This window comes from Micropterus dolomieu, linkage group LG19, assembly GCF_021292245.1.
Source record: "Micropterus dolomieu isolate WLL.071019.BEF.003 ecotype Adirondacks linkage group LG19, ASM2129224v1, whole genome shotgun sequence".
In the NCBI taxonomy this organism is placed as follows: Eukaryota; Metazoa; Chordata; class Actinopteri; order Centrarchiformes; family Centrarchidae; genus Micropterus; species Micropterus dolomieu.
Genome location: NC_060168.1, coordinates 17,632,378 through 17,653,274, shown reverse-complemented (window position 1 = coordinate 17,653,274; position 20,897 = coordinate 17,632,378). Strand labels below are relative to the sequence as shown.

Here is a 20,897-nt window from a genome sequence, read left to right as displayed (position 1 = left end):
GGCTGCTTGCCAGTACAAGTCAGAGAGCAACGACTGGTCAGGTCCTCTTGAGTCTGAGAGAAAAGTCCAATTCCTGCCGAGCCTCGACAGGTGCCTTCAGACAAGTGTGCTGGTAAAACAGTTTGATTTCCAGAAAGCTCACTCCTGATTCTAAGAAGAGTAATGTAGTCTTAATCTTCAAACTGGTCCCGTCTTTCACTCGTTGGTGTGGCCTGTGATCATCTGCTTCATTGCATGTCTGATTAGTCTCACTCTACTCCCTTACTGTCTTCGTTTCATTGGTTTATGACACAAACTGGACCTCCCCTTCCTTCACTTAAATGAGCAAGAAAAGTGTAGCTCTGTCCCTCCCTCTTTCCCTTTCTTTCTTCACCACAATTTCCCATCTTCCGTGCCCCTTTTCTCTCACTATCTCTAGTTTATTACAGCTATGTACTGTTGAAAATATACAGTTATTCAGGGACACTAATCGCTAACCCATACATCCATTTTCATTTGCTCCAGACACATGTCTGACATGCTTTTAGTGGGTTTTGACATTTCTTTAGTGCTTTTATCTAAAGCAAGCTACATTACCATCACTAGATTCATGTCTCGGTGAATGACTTAGAAGGAATCTAACCCACAAACCTGCCTATTTCACTCAGAAACATAAATGATGCAACGTCTAAAGCTGTTTGATAGCAGCAAGCTACAAAATAAAAATAAGTTTGGGCATTGCATTACCTGTTTATTTCATTGGTTTATGTATTGGTTCATTTTACAGCGAGGCTCTTTAACAGGCTTTACTATAAATGGGACAGAGCTGGTCAAAAGGTTTTCCTCTGTTCACTCTGGTCAGATGTTACACAGGCTTCATGAGGATTGCTAGTTAACAACATACAAGTCTATTAGTTAATTTCTGCATCAGCCTGGTCCTTTGTGTGGTTTCAATCGTAGATCAAGCTGTTGTATAGTTTGGATGTTGTCCTGTTGGGGTTTTTGTCTCATCATTCCTTCACAAAGTGAAAGGGTATTTTTCATTGTACAAGTTTGTCTTAAAAGGCATTTTTAAAGCAAGACGACCATTCCTTCATCAGTTTTAAAATACATCTATCCATCTGTTAATCTTTTGATATGAGCGGAACCGATTCACTGTATATGGGACACTATTAGCGGGGGCGGAGCTAGATTCTTAGCACAGTGAGGGCGGAGCTTCATCATGGGGCGCACCTGCTACAAAGTAATTTATACCAAGTTTAAATGACCCCAGACTCGAGCTAAGCGCGAGCACAGCGCACTGCTCGGCGACCTTGCGCGCATGTCGCGGTCAAACTTTCGACAAAAGTTGGATTATTTTGAACTTTGACCGTGGCATGCATGCTGCGCTTTGCGCGATGCAACGATAAACCGCCAGTGAAAATAATGGGTTTTACAGCGCAGCAGTGTGGTTGTCTCAGTCTGTCTGAAAGGCCCATAAGTCTTTCCCTCAGAATTCCCATGATGCATGGCGATTAAGAAAGTTTTGTTAAAATTTGCTAATAAGCCTCTTATTTATTTAAAATACAAAAGAATTATAAAAAATAATTGTCATTCTTTACTATTGAAACCAGGAGTGAAGTGCCTGTTTCATTTGATAAGAATGGCTGCACTGCATGTTTTTACTTTGTTGTTATCTCAATGTAATTCTTTTCAACGGTCATGTCTGCATGCAAATGCCATGACCGTTGATGCCAAACATCTGCGGCCCACGTAACGGGTCCCCTACCCAGCCAGGGCCCTGGGTCGACCGCCCCGATTAGTGATGTGCGATACAACTAAATTCCTATACAATCCAACGCCAAGTAACATCCAGGCTGGTATTATCAATACAAATTTTTTTACATATTTATTTCTAGTTTAATGTGACTTCCCCCCCACCCATTTCTGTATTTGAGGGAAATAAAAAGTAGGCTGTAGGCTTACCAATTTCAAGTAATAGCTGCATAATGACAAGACATCAAACTAATCATATTCTTTAATTATAATAAAAATATCCTGCTCAGAACTGCCGCTTCATAAAATCATCATATTATTTTGACTTCATCTCAGATGTTTAGCGAAGTTGCCAAAGTATTTCAGCCAGACCTGACTGCTTTTACAGTCAGGCATAGTCTGTATTCAATCGCGGGAAATGTAAAGGGCTGCAGCGGCTCACTTCAGAGAAGATCCGTCACAGAGCCGTAGCACAAGCATGACTTTGACAGGCGGAAGGAGAAGTAGTTCCTATCAACCGACTATAATTATTGACAGTATGATATACACACACTCGAAGTGACTGTGTTTAGATATTGATCCTTTACGAGAATCAACCCTAGAACAGGAAACGTTGGTATCAGAAATATCAATACTTTAGTATCCATCCGCACATCATTAGTCCCCATCATACAGTCTATGGTCCCCATGCACCCACGCTACCTCAGCTTATGGATATTAGCTGATGGTTAAATAATTTTTGTATCTAAAGGCAACCCACAACCAGCAGGGTCTTCCATTTTCAACACCACTGACAGGACAGCCAATTAAGTTAATCTGAGATCCATTTACAGTTTCTTGAAAGTAGCTGTGAAAACTTCTTAAAATGTCAAAAGTTCAATTGTAACCACTCAGACAAACGCATATGTTCAATATGTCTCCATTAAACATCATTTTGATCGCCAAAAGTATAGAAAAAAAAAAGCAATCTTATTCTTTACTTACAGGGCCCTATATGGGGCTAGAGTCTCAATGCACTGTAATAAATAACAAACTGTGTTATTATTGACAACTGTGCAATAACTGCGACACACGATAGGACCACTTCTCAATACACTCACGAGCACCGACAGCATCACTGCCTCTCATATCAGGGAGATAATGTAATGATGAAGTGTGTGTGCGTGTGTGTGTGTAGATGTACGTGCCTGGAGAGTATGTCATTTCTTAAGTGGTCCATTATGTGTGTGGTCAATTAATGGTAACCTAATACAAGACACACATAAACACATGCTTTGTACTACAGACAAGCACAGTTGCTTTCAGGCTGCATCTGACTGTAATGTTTATTTTATTTATATATATATATATATATATATATATGCATTCCTGTAATGGTCAATGATACTGTGAAACCTGTACATCTAGAAATATAAGATGCAATTTGTCAGATCCCAGATGAGGACAAATGTGAGGAAGGAGGGGGAGGATTTTCTGTAGATTTCTTTGTGAAAGGTGAAACCATTGTGAAAGTGATTGCCATGTAACAGGAAGGAATCTATGTAAACACGTTCACACTCAATCCATCTTTTGACCCCCACATTTAGGACATGCCAGCACAAACAGCCCAAGATCACATGAACACAACCTCACACATTAACACACCTACATGAAGGCAAGCACAGACTCTCTTAGTTGGTTCCATGGAAAGTAGTTAAAGATGCAATGGGTAAGAAATGAGACCACTCTACACCTGTCTCATGCATACAGCGTATCACATATGAGGTCACACTGGTGCTGAGTCCCAAATGGGCACCAGAACTGTATAGAGGAGTGAGCAGCAACGGAACCGTGCTCAGCCTCACAGTGATCACGGACAGACCGGGGCCGAACACAGCCTCTGAGACAGGGCAGTTTGACAACAGGGAATACAGTACCGAGGTGTTTTACAGCAGCTCCAACCAGGACTATGACTCCGGGGAAGACAGAGGCAGGGCGGGTTCAGATGGTGACAGGAGAGGCATCAAGCAGAAGAGCGAGAGGGAGGTCGGGCATCAGAGAGGCAACCAGAGCCAGAATGTAAGGTGTAAAGAATATTTCCTTTCTTGACATTGTGAGTTTCTTTTGTTTATTTATTAGACTAAAAAAAGACAGGTTGTTTAACCCAGCAAACTCACTGCTTGCACACATCTCCCAGCTGAAATTAAGGGGGAGGGTTCAGGTCACAACACCGTCCAAGTGGAAGTGAACCACACATCCGGGAACGTTTAGCTCTTAAAAACCACCCTGTTAGACCCTAACATAGCAGCCCTTCTACAAACCGCTGTGCTCTTATACTTCGGCTTCCAATTTCAAAACCACTGTCTCTCTAATATTCACCAGTGTCGCCATCTAACTTGCCCTGATAACATGCACTCCCAAACCACCCTGCCTTGTTAAATGGGCCTGAAGACTAACACCAGTGTGGATAGGAATTCTATGAAAATTTCCCGTGTATGGCTACAATAACAGCTTGCTCGGTAATGTAGTGGGGCCGCAGCGGCATTCTTACAGCGGTTAGGTGGAGCCTTTCATACGGTGAAAGCCTATGGGTGAAACCATAAACATAACCATGTTTCATAACATGCACGCTTGGAAGGGATGACAGCAGGCATTAAAGCAGAGTACCAGGAAGGGGAAAAAAAAGATGACTGTTAAGCATATTCAACATTGTAAAATTTTACTGATTCAATCAGGAACCAATTTTTACTCATACATACCATTAAAAAATGCCTACCATATAAAGCCAAAGACACCACCAGAGCTGAAATATGCAAATAGAGGTGACATCCTGCTACACTAGGCCTTTTTCACAGCAGACAATTTGACTTGTCATAGTTGGGAAAGGTGTTTAGGTGTTTCTAATAACTTTAATGATGGCTGTTCACTTTAGGTATCCCACTAAGCCCTGACAGTGAGCCAGCATACACGATACCAAGACACTGAAACTGAAGCAGCTACATTGAATTCAGCCATCATTAATTGTATTATTTGCACTGATTTTTCTACTCGTGTGAAAATGTCGAGTATATTTTTAAATAGATGCTGCACACACTCACACAGCTGTTATTCAGGTTGATTGCACCTTCTCTCAGGTCAAATGGGAGCAGAGCTATGAGGGATTACATGGAGGTGACCAGACTCCATGTAGGAATGTGTCCCACCCTAGCAGGTGCAACAAAGTAAAACAAAAAAGGATGCGGGCGATGTCCATTAGGCCCATACAGTCCTGAGAAAAAGTCCAAAGTATATATTGGGTTTGCGAAGCCTTAAAACTTAAAGCTGCTGGTTTCTATTATCACCCAGCAGCATGATGCAAACATTTAATTACAAAACAAACAGCAAAGTGAGGATTTATTAAAAATGGATTTATTTATTCATTCAAGGCTGAAAACATGAAATGGCAAAACACACCCCAAAAACACTTAACTGCAGTTAAATGCTCTACAAATGAAAAACAAAATGGTTTCACATCTGCTTCTCTCTGCCTTATCCACATTAAATCTACTAATAACTCTTACACTCCTCAGAGCTATAAAACTACCACCACCACCCCCATGGGAACGATGGAAAAAACCCTATAAGAATTCTGGGGAAAGTGGTACACCAGCATACCATTTCTCTGAACTGTCAGCAGGAAACACATACTCAAATATCAAATCATTACATGATATTTTAGATTCAGCCACAAAATGTGTGCACTCTTAAAGCTAAACATGTAGAAGATGAAGAAGGTAAAGAAACAAAACCCCAACTCAAGTCTGCTGATTCAGTCATTCAGTCCATTTGTGTGATATCAACACAGAGAGTACAAATGCTTGGTCCTTGTTTGTGTGTACGGTGGGTAAAGGTTTTTGTGTTTAGTCAGACTCTTCCTCTGAGCTGGCAGGCGTGGACACAGCCTCTTCCTCCTCTTCATCTGAATCCTGGTTACAAAGGACCAAGAAAAGGGGGTAAGAACGTGTGTAATAAAGACAAGATGTTTTTTAATCTCTCTGTAATTATAGGATGAAGTTAAAATATGTAGATGTGAGCGATACTGAGGCTTTACATCAATTTTTTCAGTTTAAGTAAGAGATAACACACCTAATGAGTTGTCAGGTGTATGGAGCTAGAATTGTGTCTCTATTACATGCGAGAAAATAAATGATCTGAGAGAAAAAGTTATCACACTGATAGCAAAAAATAATATTTGAGACTAAAAAAAAGTTTTGAGAGAAAGTATTTTCTCTTAGAACATAAAAAAATTTAATTTTTATAATTATTTGAGAAAAAAAATCTCTCAAAATACTTTGAAAAAAAATCTCAAATATATATTTTTTGCTATCAGTGTGAAAACACCGTCTACCGTCGCTCATTTCACTTGGAAGCAGGGGTGGTGTAGGCCATTTACGATGTAGCATGGTCTGTGCTCACTACTGGTGTGTGAGTAGGTCTGCACAACACAAACCGAACAATGGTGTAATGGTTCAGTTCAACTCCCAAGACGAGATGATGCTCACCCGACTGGCCAATAGGAACGTGGCCCCGCCCATGACACAATTTTCACAGCGAAAGCAAAATCCTGACACGAGAGCAAGAAATTGCATCCAGAGCAAAGAAAAGCATTTTGATTTTTTTTTTTGAGAAAATGTTTTCACACTGATAGCAAAAAATATATATTTGAGATTTTTTTTCAAAGTATTTTGAGAGAGATTTTTTTTTCTCAGAAGTAATTTTAAAAATTAATATTTTTTCATGTTCTATGAGAAAATACTCTCAAAACTTTTTTTAGTCTCAAATATTTTTTGCTATTGGTATGAAAACTCTCTCAAATATTCTTTTTTCTCTCATGAAATGCTTTTTTGCCATCATTGTTAGAACTTTTTCTCTCAAACTTTTTTTTCCCCACTCAGATCATTTATTTTCTCGCATGTAATAAAGACACAATTCTAGCTGCATACAGGTGGTGCCAAAAATGTCAACGAGATGTTTGAGGTAATTTAGAAAGTGTTTCCATTCCATTTTTTTTCCACCAGAGACAAGTTCATTTTTCATTGGCACAATTTCCCACTCGGTCAAAATGAACCACATTGAAGAGATTATTTGTTTATGGTATGTTAAAACTAGGGCTGAACGATTAATCGCATTTGTGATATCGCAATGTGATATCGCAATGTGATATCGCAATGTGATAAAATGAGATTTTCTAATTGCAAAGGCTGCGATTACGCACTGGTCACATGACACGCAAAAGTAAACCAGTCTGCAGAGGAAGCATCAACTTTGCAAGTTTCGCTGTACCTCGACTTGTTGTTGTATAATAGCACCCGCCACCCACGGGTAAATTGGTGGTGGTGGGTGAAATATTTGGGCCACAAGTACTACAGAGGCCCAGTCTGTCCCGAGTTACAGCCTGGTTACAGCCAGTGCGCTACTTACCAGCATGGGAGACTGCGGGGGTGAGGGACTCCGCTGTTGTCGGAGAATTACCAAGCTTGTCTATTAAACACGAGAGGCGTCACTTGGTTTTATTTTCGGTGGCCAACTTTTGAACTGAACCTCAAACTGAGTATTTTTTTGTTTGCGTACTGGGATATAGAAAGATTGACTCCTCGGAGATTTGAACTGAGATAAGGACTCATTAATTGGTGGTTGAACTGTGGGTTTTGTATTGAGCGCTTACTGTATAACACACTGTAATGAACTTAGTTTTTCTTGTGGTCTGTAGGTAGGCCGACCTGATATTATATCATTATTTAATGCCATGACTTGACTCAAATTATCTTTCTCAAATTTTTAAAATTTGATACTTCTTCCCCACCATTGCTTATAATAATTCATGCATCACCAAATTTCATTAACAAAGGCCTGACCCCTAAGAAAGAACAGTGTGTAGTATGTTTAATCTATCTAATCTCTATATTTTGTTCGTCATACTACACTGATTTACTGCTTGTCCGTTTTGAATACAGGAGGTAAAGACCTTAAAAATTAATTGCATATTAAATCGCAATATTTATAAAAGAAATTACAATTCGATTTTCCAAAATCATTCAGCCATATTTAAAACATTTCTGTATCACTGGATATCCATATATAGATTTTTTTTCAACTCCCAAATAATAATTAATATCAGTCTGGTTATAGCTGCATTACACACACTAAGAGAAATGATTGATTGCTTCCAAATTTTAAACACACTTTACAAGAACAGAGAATACCGGTGCACTTTGCTACGTAGTATAGCAGAGATACCTTGCGTTCCCATGTCTCTTATATACACACATATCACCTCTCTATCACAGTCTCTTGCCAACTCTAGCTCTCACCTTCGACTTCTCCACATCCTCTCCGATCCTCCCCATTTAAAAAGTCCTCCCTTTCCTCCTCATACCATGAGTTGACTTGGATGAGCCACTCAAACATAAAACATGTTTGAAAATGAACATCCCAAGTCCTCACTAAGTAGCTATTCTATCGTAGCTTATCTATAGATCAGTTACTTGTGTGTGGATTTTTTTATATTAAAAATACAGCTTAACCTCTAGTAAGTTTTACTGTCCTTTAGTAGAGTTTAATACTGCAAACAAACACCTGCAACATTTTGGGTATAATGTACTCAGTCACTAGAATCTAATGGACACCTGCTAGTGAATCAGAAACAATCAGCAGCCATGGTATAAGAGCAAATAAAAACTACTTACTATCAAAATAGCCTCTATACTGATCTATAATGCACAGCCAGAAGTGGTGGGAAACAATGTTACACCCTAATGTGTGTTATCACTACCAATTTGTTTTATCCAGAAAACTGACTCACTGCAGTAAGTGATGTCATGAGTGTTGTGGTGAACGGAGAGAAACAAACTGACGAGGATGAATCTGATAATGGATCCTGCTGCAGCCTGTCTGATAATCGGCACATCATTAATCATTACTGGCTTTACCTTCTTCCTCTTGGACTTGCTCTTGTGGTCGGAGTCTGATGAACTCTCGCTGGTCTCTATAAACTCTCGACTCTTGAAGCTGTCGTTGCCGCCTGCCCTCTCCTTGTCCTTATCTCCTGCAGCAGACTTCCTTTTCTTCTCCTCCTTTTTACCTCCAGATTTTTTACTCTCCCTAACGTTTGAAGGGCGGGGAAAAAAGTCACATGTGTGTAAGACTGGTTGTATTAAGAAGAATAAAATGAACATGAGTTGCCACGTTGCAGGCCTTACTTCTTGGAACTGGAGGTCGGTGCTCCGCCGCTCTCTTTGTACTCTTTCTTTGCTTTGTCATACTGGCTCTTTGCCTCGCCTGCCTTCGTTTCCCACTCCTGTAGGAAACGGTGAAGAAGGAAAGGAGAGGAATGAATAAAACATCACAGGACAAATGGATAAAGACTGTAACATCGTTGGTTTGTTTTAACATTGACCTGATCAACGCAGCACAGATGTAATGAAACGATCATAATTAAACTGTTTGGTGAAACCAATCTTTCTGTGCTTTCTAAAACTAAATGCATTTAGACCAAATAATACAAGCTTACGTTACTAACACAAAAAATACAACCTAAGATAAGTGTAGGCTCTGTTCTGACAACTGAGGCATGATAAATGTCATGGCCAAACCTTAAGCTAGACACCCTTTATACATTACATCAGATGCATTTTTTTGTTTTAAAATATAACCCCTTACATGATACTTGTAAAAATGTAAACAATCATAAAAGACTTTGAGACAATAGTCTATTAGCGGCATCTCCTGAATAAATTATTCAAGCAAGACTAAATTACAAACACTATTTCTAAGTCTAATTTATTAAGTGTTTTGGTTAGTCAGATACAATCTTAGGGAAACACCAACAGTGGCTGCAGAGAAAAAAAAAAATGTAAAAAGTATCTATCTATCTAAATTAAAATGATCATGACTACAGCTTGCATATTTCTTGCTTCTGAATCATTCTATGGCTATTCTCACTGAACACAACAGTCAAAAATAAATATCTAGGGTTGTGAGAGCAGAGGAGAAAAACTAAAGCAAATTGTCTAAATTGCAAATTGTCATGTCTCACCTCCTTGTCGTCTTTGCTCAATTGCCTCCACATTTCTCCGGCCTTCTTGGAAATCTCTGTGATGGAGATGCCCGGATTCTCCGACTTGATTCGCTCGCGGCTGGAGTTGAGCCACAGCATGTAGGCACTCATTGGCCTCTTGGGCCCGCCGGTATCTTTCTGTTTCTTCTACTCCGATTGAAGGAAGGAAGGAAGGAAATTAAATGTTTGCAATTATACAGGTTTTAAAACTAGGGGCATCCTTCTGGAAAAAAAAGAAAAACTGCTGCTTGAATATTGTCTTCTTTTGGCTGTTAAACTAATGCCGTAAAACCAATGTTTTTCTCATGTTTTCTCCCTTTGCCAACCGCTCTCTCACCTCTTTGCGTGGTTTCCTTTCTTTTTTCTCTTTCACCACTTTGGCTTTCTTGACTTTCTTCTTCTTTGCGCTCTCATCCTCGCTTTCGTCCCCATCGTCACTGCTGTCGCTCGCTGAGGCATTGCTGTCGTATCTGATTGACAGAGATGGAGAAACAGAACAGGAGGGAAATTTATAAGCTGGTGATAAAGGTAATGTAGCAATATATTCCCAAGGAAAAGGTGAACAGACTCAAAACAAACAGCAATATTAAGAAAAAGTCGCTCACTCTTCTGCAATGTCGTCATCTTCTTCTCCAGGGTTGAAAGACTCATCTAAAGAGTGAAAAAGGACAGAAAAGCCCCCAATCAAATCTGCTGATTTTCTGAACTCTACATGTATGGCCTACTTCTGTCATACTGTGACCATTACTCACCGCTTTCGCCATCTGATTCGTCGCTATCGTTGCCCTCCTCTCTGATTTTGCCCTCAGCCTTCATCCTCTCCAGGTAGGCATCGTGCTGGTCGTCATCTGAGTCGCTGTACTCGTCAATTTTACCCTTCATACCCTGAAAGTAAATTGCATGGTCAAAACCACAATACAGGATAACCATAGGAGAGTCCTCCTCATGTAAGACCATTTTTGTATTCTTAACTGTCATGTTTCTTTCACCAACATGTCAGTCAAGAGTAAATAGAAGAATTTCACACCACAATGTTGTCTGTCCTGTTGTCAGAAAACCACATGACAAAAACATGTGTTCAGACTGCAAAGTGACCCACATCTGATTTTTCACATGCGGGTCACTTTCAAGCACATTGGAGTCTGATATGGGCCACATTTAAAAAAATAATGTCGACAGTCAATCAAAATAATCGGATCTGGGCAATAAATCAGAATTGAGCATTAAGGCCAACAGTATATTGTTTCAGCATCAACATCACATTGTGCCCATGCGCAATAGTCACATCGCAGGACATGCGATGTAAACCAAGTCAAATTAACTCAAGTTTTTTGCTCCTTGATACAAAATGAAAACTTGCACAGTTCTCATTTTCCATGACTAATCTACAGGAGAAGTCTGTCTGATGTAACAAATTACTCTGATTTAAGGGTTCTTGGATACACGGAGTTTGCTGCTACTGAGAGACAAGCAGGCTCTGCATGCACAGCGATTCACCAATCACAATACTGTTCTTCCTCAGTTTATTAAACAACCAAAGCAGGCCCCCGCCCCCCGTTAGTTGTTGACAACAACTTGAAAATAAGTGAGGAACAGGAGAAAACCACCACAAATCCACAGTGGATTTGTTTGCAAAAAGAAAAGCAATTTTTGTAAACCACTCAGGGTTTTTATTTTAAATACATTTACTGCATTAAAGCTCAAAAAAGAATGGCTTATTTGTTTTTATTATCTACGCATTTTCCCCCACACACCGAAACACCCCGATAATTTTAGGATGCTTAATTGAGCAACTGGAGTCATCTAGTGAAAATTCCTGTATTTTTTCATATCGCAGAAATAAAAATATTGTTAGTTTTTTCCAATATTATTCAGCCCTAGCATACAGTATGAACATAGCCATAGTGTCATGTGTCAGATGTTATTTCTTACTTTTTAGGAATACATAAACGTGTAAGGACTTTTAGAGGCTGACAGTGTTGTAATGTTATCTTAGACCAAAACTGAACTATTTTCTCGCTGCGTTAGTTCCCTTTGTCTGTCAGGAGACAGAGAGACAACAAACCAGGGAGACTCTTATTAAAACAACAGGAAATGGAGATCGGGCCCATTAATTTTCATTAACCTACTCCGCTGACCCCATCACCATGCCAACTACCAGTGAAACACAGTTGGAGCTTCAGCTGGGTTGAGCAGGAACTTGGACATGTCAACAGACAGCATTGAGAATAATGCAATCAGCACTGCCTGTTTGCAGCAGTGGTCGTGATGACAGCTGTGTCGAGTGTTAAAGCACACCAAACGTCCCCGGGCCACACATTAGTCAGCACGATGCAAAGAAACACACACAATCAGTTATCGGAGTCCCACACTCCTTCACCCTCATGTCCCATGATTAGTCATATATTCACTTAGGATTCATCATGTTTGGTCTGACCAAAATCAAGATTATAGGACAATTCTATTCTCACACACACCGCAGCACACCATGCAAGCAAAAAAATAAATAAAAAAAAAAAATCACTCCACATCGCCAAATTCAAGTGTATATTCCACATGTGACGCCCATAACCATACCCACCTTCTTCTACAGGAGTACAAGGACAAACACACAGGAGAAGGCGAATCAATATCTGGTATGGAAGTCTGTCAGAAGTCATGTAATATCTTTGCTTTCAAACTGGGAGATGTTGAAAAGTGAAATGACAAATGAGTTACCTCTTTGAATCCTCTGTTCTTGATGTTGAGCTTCTTGGCATTAACGAAGTCAAACAGTTTGCCGTACTCTTCTCTAAAGGAAAGGAGAAAGCCTGGGTTACTTTGGCTGAAATTCACTACATAGGATCAGGGCTGGACGACATGATCTAAAATGTATGTTTATCTCAATAACAATGGATGCAAGTATTTTTCAAATACATCAATACATGACATTTCCAGTATGGCCAGGTTGAGTGTCTGGACTGATTACTTGACTGAACTTCTGGTTAGATGTCGTTGGTTTCTTGCTCAATTTTGTATTTACTGAAAACGGAGATCAGGTTAAATTTTGGTTTCAAAGATTCAAAATGTCAGTAATTCAATAGATTTTGTGCTCTGAGAATGTAGTAAAGTATGATAAACTAAACTCAATGAAAATGTGTGAAGATCCAGGTTGGAATCTCATCTGAGGAGGTAGTTTAATTCATACAGTCTTTTGAAATACAAACATGCATTACAGCAACTTTACTGCAAACCTCCAACCTTTATGATGACCATTATTGTCATGACATACTGTATACTGTTCCAGTCATTAATACTTGCTAAGCACCTAAATACAAGTAAAATTCTCTTGGTTATTTGAACAACCTGTAATGGTTTCCCACCACGATGCACTCTTTTAGGTGACATTGGCCGAGTTGTATACAGTTTATTTGCTCTCAGATTTTGGCTCTGCTGATAGCTATACGCACAGGGTGTGAGACAACACAGCTCTACGTAAAGAAGCAATAATCAATAATCTGCTTTTCACTGTCTGGATGTTTAAAAAAAAAATCCTATCCTTGTTTCAGAAACCCAGATAGGCCTTTCTGACACCGACTGTCACAATTCTTTTCTATTGATATCTTCAATAAAGACAGTGTCATTAAAAAAGCAGTCAAGATATTGAGCCTACCTACCATTGTAAACCATCAGAAACCTGGATAATGTTAGGATAAACTACATGGGAGTATGAACAACCAGGTCACTCTATGATCCATAACAACATCATGTCCTGATCATCTTGATCAAAACCACGATGGGAGTCATAACCAGGATGCTAGTGTGCATGAAAAAGTTACAAAGCTTCTGCGTGTGGTGTCCTCACCTCTCAATGCTGCTGAAGGTGTACTGATTCCCCTGCTTGGTCTCAATCTCAAAGTCAAAGGATCGCGTCGTGGTGGTGCCTCGCGCGAAGTTCACGCAGGAGATCTCCTCAAAGCGCAGGTGCACGGGTGGCTTGTGGACATAGATGAAGCCCCTCTCCAGAGGGTAGAGGAGGCCTGAGGACGCCTTGTAGGAGCAGGTGATGCACTGAGCCCCGGAGTGACTGTGGAAGAATGGGGCATGTTTAACAGGGTCTATTTAAGTATAGAAGAAAATTAGTTTTTAATGTGTCTATTAGGTGCTCACCCCTGGAAGTTTCCAGGCACGGTGATCTTGCGGTTGACCAGAGCCTTCATCACCCTGCTGACCATCTCATACAGAGACCCTGACATGTTTTTACTGAGTTTGCCCTCAAAACGGCGCTCCACGTCCTCTCTGTTAGACACACAGAGGAAATGACAGAATTACTATGTTGGAATTAAACACTTTCCGGTATCTGTAACAAAGCAGAAGAACAGAAGAAGTTGCTGGTGCCACTGTGAACAAATGAAAATCCCTCCTCTAGATATTTGCTTCCCCCTTGTGGATACAAGCTTTACAACATAAAAGGTGATTGTTGACCACACTCAGATTTTGTGTTCTCATTAAGTTGTGTTGCTATAAGAGCGGTCTTGCATTACCAATGTAACAGGCTCATATTGCTTTTGACTAAATGAAATTCATGGCTTCCTTTACTGTCACACACTCACTCGCTCATGTTGAGGGTGAGGCTGATGTCCTCTTCCTTGGAGAAGAGCAGGATGAGAAAGTGATAACGAGTCTGACCCTGCTTGATGGGAGGATCCAGACTGATCTATTAAGACAACAGAATAATGACAAAGAGTGTGAAAGGGAACAAGAGAAACAGCAAGGGGAAGGCTTATTTGGGTTACAAAAATAAAATATAAAGTCCACTTACCACAAAGAACATCTGCCTCTGATCCTTGTGTGGCAGCAGGAATAGACGGAGGACGGTGGTGTAGGGAATCTTGTAGTCAAAGGTCTTACCATGCAGGTGAAGGAAAGTTGGGTAGATACGGATGTCGTATCTGAGTGAGCAGAAAAGTCAAATCAGAGAGCAGTCTAGTTAAATTCTTAACTAAGTTGAAGGGTGTAAACAACAGTACTCTAAACAAGGGAGTTCAGCACAAACTGTCATGTTTGGACATTTACCAATGTGGCTTCCCCTGCCAATACTGCTTTAATTCATGACACTACAAGCTGGTGCTCACCAACGTTCAGTTAGTTTTCAATTGACGGGATAACATAAATGAGGAAATCTGTGAGTGACTTGGTTTTGTGTTTAAACGTTGATCTTCTACCTTCCTCTGGGTGTAAGACACTGCAACTCTTTGAAGATACACACAGCGTCTCCTGTGGCCTGGATCACGTCAGCCTTAGACAACACACTCTGGGCAAACGCCTGTGGGAAAACACACTTTAGTACTATTACCAACATAGATTAAAAACAGAGCTTTAAGCAATATAACAGCTACTGGTAGAAAAGGAAGTAGCCCGTCCTTCTTCACCTCGACAGGGTCTTGTCGTTCATCAGCCTGGCTGGGTGGGACGTAGAATCGGACCTCCATGAGGGAGACCTCGGTGTCGTCATTCTGGTGAAATTCCAGAGTTACTTCGTTCTTCCCCGTGGCGCACTGGGACACGTTGGACAGTGGGATCTCAAACGCGGAATTGTCGTTTACATCAAATGATAACAGCGGCCCTGCAATGAGAGAAGGAGTCACAAACAAGAAACCTAGTGTCACAGTGGAAGCTTATTATTTTTTTTAAATCTAATTTTCACTCAGGTTATATCATTATAGGATCTTTTAGTTAGTAAAGACGAAATTCAGGTCAGATAGACATAACGACATTATCGACTTTTTAGACAAGTTCAAATTTGGGTTGATAATATTGATAATGACATGCTGAATCATTGAGAATAAAATGATCTTGACAGCCCTAGCTGCTAATTTCACCCTGGTCTTCACTTGCAGAGCATAGTATACATTACAAATGAAGTGAAATGAAGTAGGTTATTTAATTATTTATTGGCAATATTTGATCATTTCAAACAAAAACATTTTTGTTTTGAAAAATCTGACATTTTATAGACAAACCAATTAATTGAAAACTTGCAGATTAAGCGATAATGAAAGTAATTAGTAGTAGTAGTAGTATTTAGTTGCAGCACTTGTATCCATTACTACAGTGACGCTGTGTCAAAAATAATCTTGCAGAAGCTTACTGGTGTGGACATTTCAGTCGCTGTGTGTTTTTACCTGAGAACCTGGCTGTTCCCCAGTTCCATCCTTTCACACACATGTCCTTCTCCACCAGCTCCACCTTGTAGTTAGTCTTGAAAAACTCTGAGATCTTCTCAAAGTCCTGAAACAAAGTTGACAGGAGAAGAAGTGATGAAAAGAACAAGAGGAAGGCTTCAAGTTAGCAAGACAGCAAGACCCTGGCACTGCATGGGTCAGGAAAAAGAGGGGTGAGGGGATGGAGGGCTAATTAATCACAACGCAATTATAACCACGCCAGCCGCTGAGGCCTCTTGGGAACACTGGAGGTGAATGTAATCCATCCGCCCTCCCTATCCTCCTCCTCCTCCACACACCGCTGCTGACAATCAGCCTGTTTATTTATCCTGCAGGAAAGGACATGCACTCACACACAGAGACAAACACACGGACAGTCTCACACACACACACACACACACATGTGGAAGTGATTGCGGTGTGCGAGTGTGTGCAGGGTAGAGAATGGGACTCTGTGGGAAACAGAGTTTACGCACCTGGATATCTGCCTGTCCATAAGGTTATTACAGCCAATTAGAGCCCAGAGAGTCAGTGTGTGTGCGCGCACTACAGTTCATCAGCGTGTTTGTCAGCCTGGATTAAGGCGTTGTTTACATAGCAGAGCATGTGTGAGCAGATGTGTAAATGCATACAAATCAAGAGTTTGTGCAGAAGTGGCCTGTTGGTGTTGATGTATGAATGTGGGTGCGTGTTTATTCCCAGTGTCCTCATCAGGGGCGCTGTTGAGTGTTTCTCATTCCTCATTACAGTTGTGGCAGATTTGTTGTTGCTCAGCTCATTTAATCATAATAAACACAGACCCCCCACTGTCCACCACAGACATACACACAGGCTAACCATACATAACCAGCCCCTGTCTGTCTTTTATTACATTTTTCAACCATGCTCTCCAAACAATCTTTAACCTCTCATCTATTAAAACCATGGATCTATTAAGAAACACTGGTTAATGTGTTTCTGCTTCCACGTGTATGAGCCCCCAGAGACACGAATGGCATTACAATTATTTAACGACAAAGCTCTTCAAGACTTAATGGATCAAATTCTGATTATACAAAGAATCATGTCGGGGTGTTTGTGATACTCAGAAAAGTGTATAAATCGTTTTACAACCGTTCCTTTTCTGATTGTGTATGGGGGGGAAACAGTATTTTTGAGCCAGTGTGCGTCATGTAACGCTACGCTACAGAGTTTGGCCATTACATCAGAATCACCTCACAGACCAACGCTGCCTTAATACTCACATAAATGTAATGCTGAAATTTGCTGGTTATATAACTCAGTTTCAGTACTGGTGCAAAATCATTGTTTTCTATACCTGACTTTGACGAATATAAGCATTTTGTTCACCTAAAAAAAGAAGCCAGATTTATTTAGTGTTAAAAATAGAATCAGCTGTACTGGACTTGTTTAAATAAAATACAATTCAAAATCAACAACTCTTTTCTTTTAATCAGTCACACCTGTTAATAAGTAAAGGAGACTATGAATCTGACCAGGCATTTAAAGCCAACTTTCTTGACATTATTCTAGATATAATTTGTCCCATAAGAAAGGACTGAGGTTGAAATATTTTGTTTGATGCTGAAACATTTCCGTCTTTACCAAAAACACTTTGTCGTTCGATAAATCAGCAAAATGTAACCAAACCATGCAACTGCGTACATTCAATGCCCATGTCTTGGGCCAATTACAATCTCCACTGCGACACGACATAGCGACACAAACAGAAGTGACACACACGCCTCTACACCCCTAGATGCTCCAGCAGACATTTACAGGTCAGCTACATAACAGCCTCTCTGGCAGAGAGTCAATGTCGTGCTCAACAACACTTCAGAAGGACAGATGCAGCAAAGCTTCTGTACAGCTCGCCAGCGGCTAAACCTCCGAGCCAATTCTCGATTACCGACACTGGCTGTGGGATAATAAACAATGACATCACACCCTGTGCTTTGGGAAGAGAGGATCCATCTCCAAAAAACTATGCTGATTAACCCCAGGAGACGCCACCGCTCACAGCCACTGACTCTAGGTTATACCCGCTCCTCGATCCCAGTTTTTTTACTTTCCCTATACTCTGAGCAGCAGCAGGGGGGTGATAAAAAACAAACAACCACATTTTTTTCCCCCCTTGTCTGTCTTCTGAGCCAAATTGTTTCAGTGGATTGATATAAACACTGACTCACATGAACCGATGATTACACTGTTTATGGAACGCACATGCTAGCGCTGGTTTCCCTCATTAATCCCATTAGGAGCCTTGGAGAGAAGAGCCAACTCATTCACATACTTCTGACACACACACACACACACACACACACTCAAGTGGTGGCCTTTTCATAAGATGGGACTGTTTTCCGTGGAAATGTCAGACAAGGGATGGAAGTTGTTTATCGGCGGTCCCCTTGCTTGTGTTACATCCCAGGTCATAAACACAGCGGTGGACAAACCCAGTGGTTTGTCTCAGTCTGTAATATTCCACTGTTGCCTTGTTCTCCTCTGAGTAAGGTAACAATTATTTTCCAGAAACCGAGAAGAAAAAAAAAAAAAAAAAAAAAAACAAGGGAGAAAGATTTACAGTCTGCTGAGAGCCAGATCCACCTTCTAAACCCCAAAAAGAAATTAACATATCTACAGGGAGCCTGCAGGTATGTCTGCAGATAAAAGAACCACACTCACCGTGTCCCTGAAGCCATCATATTTGTAGACATGTCCTGTACTGGTGCCCAGCTTGATGCCGTGACCTAAACACACACGTCTCCACTGGGCCAGGTTGAGTTCACTAGCTGGGATGCTGTCCACCTTCCCCGTCTTGCTGCTCTTATAAACAACATTTTGCTTGCTGAAACGCAGTCGCCCATCGTTCTGCAAGGGGAAGAGATACAGACACAAAAAGACACAGGACTTCTGTTAAAATTATGGATTTTAAAGCCCCAAGAAACCTTGGTTATAGTAAAGCTGAAACGAGAAGTTGATTAAATCGACTGACAAAAATTAATCAGCCCATTTTGACAATTGACCTAACAATAGTCGTTTTTTGAAGTCAAATTTGTCAAATGTGAACATTTTCTGTTTTTCTCATAAGATAATACATATCTGAGTATATAAATATATAAAACAATCAATTTGAAGGCGTCAACTTAGACTCTAGATAGTTTCCCCTTTTTTATGATATTTCTGACCAAACAACTACTAACAAAATAATCTGCAGATTAACTGATAATTAAATGAACTGTTATTCTGTGCCCTAGCTCACTGGGTAAACATCCAAATGATTTTGGGCGAAAAACTATGATTGATCATTTTCCCCTTGACAACTTTGAACATTTTGAACCAAAGGTGATTAACATTTAAACATAAATAACATTCAGCGCAGAAGAGTCTGTAGAACCACAAATCAATGATTGTTCTAGAGTTTATCAATTTAATACAGGGATTCACTAATAAATTTTAAAACCATATCAATAATAACGAGTTTCAGCAAATACAAAGCAGGTTACTCGTTTCAGACTTACGCCTATACTATGGTTACAGGGTCTGTTTAAAAATTTACAACATGGTGTTTTTATGTTTGACTAATTTTACAAATTTATTCAGACACACGTTTTATAACTCCACAAATGGACAAATATTTGGAGTATTGCTGAGCTGGTATTATGCCTTTTTAAAGTGTAACGTTACATCAGCCTGCGTTTCCAGCATAATTCCTCTCTATGCATCAGTTAGAGAGCAGAGGAGGTTGATGAGGATTACTGACCCAGGAGCCTTTGACCTCCTGGTAAATCTCGTTGAACTCCAGTGTGTCTCCCATCTCAGCTACAGGCGAGGAGTGGTGCTCTGCAGGCAGAATAAAATACATTAGATCGACCAAACACCCGGGGACTTATATCAAGCATGCCATTTATCATTGGTTTATCGTTTGTATTGCTCCCCCTGGTAAAGTTATCAGTTTGGTTGATGAAAACATGATGGTTGACGCGCAGTGAGCGAGCCAGACTGAAGAGAGAGGGGTACCTGCCATCCTGTGATGCTGTAAATATGAAAAGCTGATTTTTTTTCTGTTAACTGTTGGATTTATTTGTGATATGCGTTAGAGTTTAAAGCACAGAGTAGAGATGTGAGCTAGCTAACGTTAGCTAACAGTTTACGTTGTTGGCAGTAAAAGTCATACAGCGAAGTTTCACGAACATTTCAACCGTTATTTTCTGCTGACGTAACTCATCTCGTTAAGTTAACGGTTAACGTTAGGTCCCACTGTTCCTGAATAAAAACGATAACTTACGTCAATGGGGCGCCTCTAACAATAGCCAGGCTAACTGGAACTGCAGCGGGTGCGCTTGTTTTATGACTCGATGTTGCAATGAATCCGACTTGAGTACTCAGTTTAACAGAGTTAACATGCAGCACCGCCATGTAGAGACAAGACGTACATACAATCGAGCGCTCCGGCAAAGCAAGGCCGGTGTAACGTTAAAGAAATCAAGTGATGTTCAGAGACAATTTTGCAAACGTAGTAGGACCAAATAAAGCACGTTAGCAATCTATATTCTTTTTACGTACAAACATCCCACAATTAGTTTCTAAACAAGCTATAAAACACCATTTCAAAACTTCAAGTCTTACTGTCTATATGCTGAGCAGCTTCGCCTGTTTCCCGCGTGTAGCATCGGGCGCTAGCGCTACGTCACAGGAAAGAATCAGAGGATGCTTGTATCTACTTCCGGTTTGACCAAGTTGTTTTTTTTTTCTTTTAATCGATAAGCTTTTAATGGAAAGTACACACATACACACACGCTGGAGTATTTTACTCGCAGATGTGTGTGTGTGCTCCTCGGAAACTCCTGTCTGAAAACAGAGGCGGAGCAGACTGCAGTGACCACGCG

General features: G+C 40.4%; 1 protein-coding gene across 3 annotated transcripts; it reads right to left on the bottom strand.

Moving 5' to 3' along the window:
- Positions 1 to 5,105: 5,105 nt before the first annotated feature.
- On the bottom strand, positions 5,106 to 20,791 carry ssrp1a (structure specific recognition protein 1a). 3 transcript variants are annotated; one of them, XM_046031118.1, is made up of 18 exons: positions 20,638 to 20,791; positions 19,772 to 19,851; positions 18,694 to 18,879; positions 15,973 to 16,078; positions 15,220 to 15,413; positions 15,013 to 15,113; positions 14,610 to 14,739; positions 14,401 to 14,504; positions 13,958 to 14,086; positions 13,653 to 13,874; positions 12,527 to 12,599; positions 10,561 to 10,693; positions 10,414 to 10,459; positions 10,146 to 10,278; positions 9,788 to 9,955; positions 8,952 to 9,049; positions 8,682 to 8,853; positions 5,106 to 5,678 (listed from the first exon to the last, which is right to left on the bottom strand). In XM_046031118.1, exons 2-18 carry the CDS (start codon positions 19,823 to 19,825, stop codon positions 5,613 to 5,615), a joined length of 2,115 nt encoding a protein of 704 aa, XP_045887074.1. In that variant the 5' UTR covers positions 19,826 to 19,851; positions 20,638 to 20,791; the 3' UTR covers positions 5,106 to 5,612. The 3 variants fall into 3 exon arrangements, with proteins under 3 accessions (XP_045887074.1, XP_045887075.1, XP_045887072.1); XM_046031119.1 differs by lacking the exon at positions 20,638 to 20,791 and adding an exon at positions 20,297 to 20,567; XM_046031116.1 differs by lacking the exon at positions 20,638 to 20,791 and adding an exon at positions 20,029 to 20,159.
- Positions 20,792 to 20,897: the final 106 nt, after the last annotated feature.

Coding starts and splice junctions, on each gene's coding strand:
- ssrp1a (XM_046031116.1), bottom strand. Junction 15,414..15,972: donor GGGAACAGCCAGGTTCTCAG/GTAAAAACACAC, acceptor CTCTCATTGCAG/GGCCGCTGTTATCATTTGAT. Junction 14,087..14,400: donor CTCACCCTCAACATGAGCGA/GTGAGTGTGTGA, acceptor TGTGTCTAACAG/AGAGGACGTGGAGCGCCGTT.